Source organism: Epinephelus lanceolatus, chromosome 6, assembly GCF_041903045.1.
Source record: "Epinephelus lanceolatus isolate andai-2023 chromosome 6, ASM4190304v1, whole genome shotgun sequence".
NCBI classification, from domain to species: domain Eukaryota; kingdom Metazoa; phylum Chordata; class Actinopteri; order Perciformes; family Serranidae; genus Epinephelus; species Epinephelus lanceolatus.
The window spans coordinates 38,674,844-38,680,666 of record NC_135739.1 but is presented as its reverse complement, the minus strand read 5'-3'; the positions used below and the strand labels follow the sequence as shown (position 1 = coordinate 38,680,666).

At 44.9% G+C, this 5,823-nt stretch overlaps 1 protein-coding gene across 1 annotated transcript; it reads right to left on the bottom strand.

Annotated features, from left to right (window-relative positions):
* Positions 1 to 857: 857 nt before the first annotated feature.
* Positions 858 to 5,577, bottom strand: mafaa (MAF bZIP transcription factor Aa). The gene has a single exon (XM_033622529.2). It carries the CDS (start codon positions 4,556 to 4,558, stop codon positions 3,623 to 3,625), a length of 936 nt encoding a protein of 311 aa, XP_033478420.1. The 5' UTR covers positions 4,559 to 5,577; the 3' UTR covers positions 858 to 3,622.
* Positions 5,578 to 5,823: the final 246 nt, after the last annotated feature.

The following is a 5,823-nucleotide window of genomic DNA, read 5'->3' as shown; positions in this document are numbered from 1 at the left end:
ATGATGTGTTGCAAGGAAACAAATGAAGATTTTAATAATTATATTTTTTGGAAAGAGGAAGGGGTATTAACTAAAATACACCTGTCTCTCTGGCTCTGTCACTCACACTTACACACACTTAGTGACTGTTATTCAAGCACCTAAAAGACTTGAAACAAATAAAACTATTACATTCAACAGTCTGGGGAGTCCTATACTAAGGTAATAGGTAATATAGAAAAATTATTATTTTTTACATCTCAGTTTGACACATTTTCGTGGCTGACATGTTAAAATTAAGTATTTAAAAATATTAAGATTACACACAGCTACAAACATCAACAGACTAAGTTCTTGCAGAAGAAATACTGTAACACTGACTTTAAAAAAAAATAAAAAAAAATATTGACATCTAACCGTCCACTGGCCGTCGCGTGCGTGACCCCGCAACACACACACTCTCAGTCACACACTCATTCACGGTGAGTTATGATATGTGTTTAAAGTGAGCCACCACCCACCGGGCCTGACACAGGCGGTGTCACATCAGCACCAACGCGGGGTGGCATCTGTCTCAAGCCGCGCTGGAGGAGGAAAAGGAGGAGTAGAGGAGAGACCACTTAATGCAGTTTAGGGCACGAGCGCGCGCACACACAAAGTGGACACCGAGGGTATCATCCGAAGCTGCCCTACGGACACGTTCAAAACACACAGAGAAAGAGAGTCTAGCTCATCTGCCTCGCTGTTCGGTGGTGGCACAGAGCAGGCCGGCCTCATCCATCCATCACCGGCTGATGGAGCGCGCAGAGGCCCGCTGGTGCTTCTCATACACAGACAAATTATAACCGAAAAATATTAAAAAATAAAAAGTCGCAGGAGGAAGAAAAAAATAATTAGAGAAAACACTAATGAAGGGATTGAAACGAAGCTGCATTTTGTTCTCCGCCTTTAAAAAATAATAACAACAATAATTATAATGTTAAAAATAAACATTCGCTGTAAAATCTTCATTACATTGTGATTTTTTGACACGCGTCAACATGGCTCGTTACAACTCATTATAAGGGATCGTTTATCATTATTTAATAAAATTCATTTGGTATATTAACATTATGCTGTTATCATTCTAATAGCCTATATATTTTAAAACCTATATATTTTTTACAAATCGTAAAAATGTTAGTTGATGCAGGTGAAACCCGTACCTGAGTCAAACTTCTTTTTTTATTTTTTTTATTTTAAATTTTCGTTCACAAATATGATCATCATTTAGTCTATCATAGTTAGTAATGTTATAAATAAAAAGTGTATTTAACGGGCTGTTGGGATGTGTGTTTTTAAAGCCGCATTGTTGCGACGGGGTTCAGCTGGCCTAAAATAAGAAACATATTCATGCCATTCTTACATAAAGCCAGAGCTTCAATAATTTAGAGGCAGGAAGCCTTCTTGTTTTGTTGTTTGTTTGTTTTTTCAAAATAAAACCTTTTTCTGCTAACAATGACGGCAGCGGCAGTCTGACAGATTTGGGACAGAACTTTTTATTAAACATTATGAAAACAAGATTCTCAACAACGTTCCACTTTGTAGGTTTTTCACTTGTTGACACGTTAGGACACGTTCATTGAATAAATATAGAAATTATATGTACAGATATACATTAACAGCACTGTGCAGAAGTTTACTTTCCTTTTTATCTCCTGTTTATTTGTCGCAGTCTTTAAAATCAAATTAGGATTTTTTAGGCTGTAATTGCTTTTGTAAAAATGACTAAAATTTGAGGTCATATCAAACCTAAAAAAATCAAATTAAAACAAAGTTACTGCAGGGAGACAGTGGGTGCCTAATTGTTTTAAAGAAAAGATTAATTTGCAGATGTGTTGCAAGATTCATTTTGATCGTTTTTGTTCTTTTGGCTCCCATAACAGATCGAGCATTTGGAGAGCAACAAATAAAAATATAAAATTCACATTTATTTTGCATTTTCAACATGTTTTTCTGATGCATTTGGATTTAAATGTTATAATCTCAGCCTCTCTCTTCCTGCAAGTTTTCGCCATCCAACAGGTAGTCTGAGCGTCGGACACTTCTGCACAATATTGCACATATATCTAGGCAGCAGAAAACACACGAACCAGGGATTTCTTGTTGACAGAATAATGCATCGAGTTACTCCAAGAACAGTAAGCTCTACCACAGGCAAAGTCTCCTCTTTTCAAACAATCAAGCATCCTCCTATCAAGATCTTATTATTAAGACACCGGGCTGCACAATAAAGCCGCAGGCCCTAAAAATTCTCGTCTACAAATAAAGTAAAAAACAAACAAAAAAAGAACCATGGAACTAAGTCTTTTTAATCATCAGGTTGGTGCATAGAGTTTTAGCAGCGAATGCAATCCTTGTCCATCTAATAAATGAAGCTTTCACCTCATCAAATTTACATCCAGGTTTTTAAAGAGTAACAGATCAAAGGTCCTATCGGTAGAAAACAAAACGTTTGTCCAGTTTGATCTCTTCTTAGTGCAGTATAGGCTTGCCTTTGACATTACACATGTTCAGGAGGAGGAGGATACCATAGACGATTTGCATGCTGTAACATACAAACATTTGTATTAAGACATTTCGAATAATCCAAGCAACAAAAGCAGTTTTCTTTAAAAAGAGAAAAAGGTAAAATAACACAGTTAACTGTTTTTTTTTCTCTACACATTATGTACAGGTGGAAATAAATACAGTCTAAAATCTGGCTCAGTTAATCTCTTTTTGTCGTTTTTCTTTTCTTTTTAAAACAATAGAAAAATTGATTGAAAATAGCAGTTAAAGACGCATCCATTTTTACGCAGTAGCAGATTGTTTTGCATTTTTGTCCGCAGTCCTTGCACCTCTCGGGGGGTCATGGGGGGGAACATTTGTGTGGCTTTTTGCATACCCAGGCCTTACTGATGGCAGAGGAGAAGGGAGGAGGAGGAAGAGGAGAAGCGTTAGAGGAGGAGAGAACCATGGGCCATGCTTTCCATACATGTGGAAGGATTCTGGGAGATGACTGGAGGTTACCATACATGTCCTGCATGCAGGGTTGCAAATAGGGATGGGAAACTATAGACTTGCAATATTGAAAGGTCTCTTCTCTGCATCACAGACCGCCTCGCTTTCACACAAACAGTCTGTTGAGTTTTCTGGAGCCAGAGGAGAGGCGGTGTATTGCTTTTTCTGCTTCTATTTCAGTCCAATCTGTCTCTTTTAAAAAAACATTCTTTCCCCCAGTTTTAAGACAAAACACAAAAAAGAAAAAAAAAAACACCCCTCACTCTGAATTATTAAGACAGTCATGTTATATGTGGTGTGATTGGTTCAATAAGACATCTGACCAGTTCTGTTGCACCAGAGAAAAGTCTACACGCTAAGTGATCCCATGTGCTCACCTGACAGGTTGTAGTGAGCGTACAGAAGTTTTGCCAAAACATCGTTAAGACTCAAAATGCACACACGGATTACGTTTGTGCGCGGCTAATGTGTATTTGTTTTTAAGTCTTTCTCGAGGGAATAACTGTAAACAAAATACAAACGCAGAAAAATATAAATTAATGTAACAAGGGTGTTAAAGTGGGGTTGTAATTCAGAGTCTATGCTACAAATCATCAGTCTCTCACATGAAGAACTCGTTGTTGGCCTGTTTCCCGGACGGATCTCTCGTGTTCGCGGGTCCACCGGCAGAGTAGGTCCGGCTGGCCAGCTTCTCATACTTCTCCTTGTAAAGATCCCTCTCCTTGGCAAGACGCACCACGTCCTGCTTCAGCTGCTCCACTTGGGTCTGCAGGGTGCACTTCTCGGTCTCCAGCATGTGCCTCTGTTGGACGCGTTTGAAGCGGCAGGACTGCGCGTAGCCTCGGTTCTTTAGGGTGCGTCTCTTCTGCTTCAGGCGGATCACCTCCTCCTTGCTGAAGCCCCGCAGCTGCCGGTTCAGCTCCCGCACCGTCATGCTGACCAGCTGCTCGTCCGAGAAGCGGTCTTCCAGGCGGGCGTGGTGGCCGTGGTGGTGGTGATGGTGGTGGTGATGGCCCTGGTGATGGTGCGCCGCCGAGGCCGCGGACAGGTCCTCCCCGACGTACTGCTGCCCGCGGAAGCCCTCGTAGGCCTGGTGGTGGTGGTGATGGTGGTGCGCGTTACCGATGAGGGCCTCCACCGCGTCCTCCGGGGTCAGGTTGAGCGCTTCGGGGTTGATGTGGTGCTGGTAACTGGGGATCCAGTACAGGTCCTCCAGCTGAGGCTTGCCCGCGTTGCTGTGATTGTTGTTGCCGCTGCTGTTGTTGCTGCTGCCGCTGCTGTTGACCCCGCTGGTGAGGCTCTGGTTGGGCTGCGCGCCCGGACTCGGAGCGCAGAAGCTCGGCGAGGAAGGCACGGAAGAGCAGGGTGTGCTGATCGGGGTGGAGGACAGAGAGCCCGACGGGAGGCGGTGGCAGTAGCGGTCGGCCTCCGGTGGCTCCTTCTTCACCTCAAACTTCATAAGGTCAAAGTCGTTGACGTATTCGATTGCCAGAGGGCTGTTTGGCAGCTCTGCGCTCATGGCGAGGTCGGTGGCCATGTCAGTCCATGCGACGACTCCTGCCCTCACAGCCAAACCGACGGCGGGCAGCCCTCTCGGATACAGATTGCGAAGAGCCTGTATGGTGTATATATAGACACGCGCACACGCCCGGTGCACAGAGCTGCTGCAGGGCCGGCGGGTGGGTGGAGAAACTTATTAAGGCTGCTCGCCCCTAAGACAACTTCTATATATAGTGGCGTGAATATACATATGCATGTAAATGAACTTGTACACCTGCCAGTTTGCCTCCGTTCGCTGCTCTTGTTGACAACTTATCCCAGGTCAAATGCAGGCTTTAATACCAGGAGCCCCCGGGGCGACTGAAACAGGAGCCCGGTGAATTTGGAGACACCAACCTGTCTTGTCCTCGCTTCACCTCTGCAGCCCACTTGCCTCCCTGTGATTTACTGTCCTCGGTTCTGCTCGATCAAGTAACAAGAACAGACTTCGTCTCCTCCGCTCGCTGTGTTATAAATATTTTCCAAGCATCCTTCTTCGCCTGCTGCTGTTTACAACTTGATCATGAAGTCCCAGGCTGTGTGCTGAAGTCACTGCAGCATGGCCCGGATTAAAAGTTTCTCACACAATCAGATCAGACAGTGTGACAGTCACAGTGCGCAGCGCAGGCGTGCGTAAAGGTGTGCCAAAAAGTCCCGGGAATCCAAAATGGAATGACACGTGCAGAAGTTTTCAAAGTTAATTTGCATCTGAGGTGAGTCTGAAGTTGCAGGTCCTACTTTGAGGGACAGGAGAGTCTGGTCCCTGTTGTTGTGGTCAGTCCAAATACTTTACACAACGGCAGATTACTGACAGCTTCGGTCCCCACGGTCCTGTCCCCCCACAGCGGGGCGCGCTGACCTTACGTGTTGACTGTGTCTAATGTTATGCAAGAGGTGATAAATTCCAGTTGGTTTTCTCTCTAACTGCCCTAAAATTGTTTCTAAGAGCCTCGCGGTGCAACCAGCAGTGTCACTGAGGCGCTGGAAGGCAATCTGCTCTTATAAAGACAGCGTGGCCCGCGACCCTCCCACACAGAGGTGTGACGGGCCAATGGGAGGAGATCATAGCAGTGTATTTGCATTCTCCTATAGACAAGCCTCCACACTGGCAGCGACCGGCCGAGTAGAGCCGAGCGGAGCCGAAGTGGAGCGGAGCGCGCAGGGAGAACAGGTGCAGCAGATTCCCCCCTCTAGTGACCGAGCAGATGCTACTGCACGGCGGAGCGGAGTAAGATGAGAGCTCCTGGAGTTTCTCAGAGAGAA

Excerpts from the sequence above, each read along its gene's own strand:
- mafaa (XM_033622529.2), bottom strand. The coding sequence starts at position 4,558 with ATGGCCACCGACCTCGCCATGAGCGCAGAGCTGCCAAACAGCCCTCTG.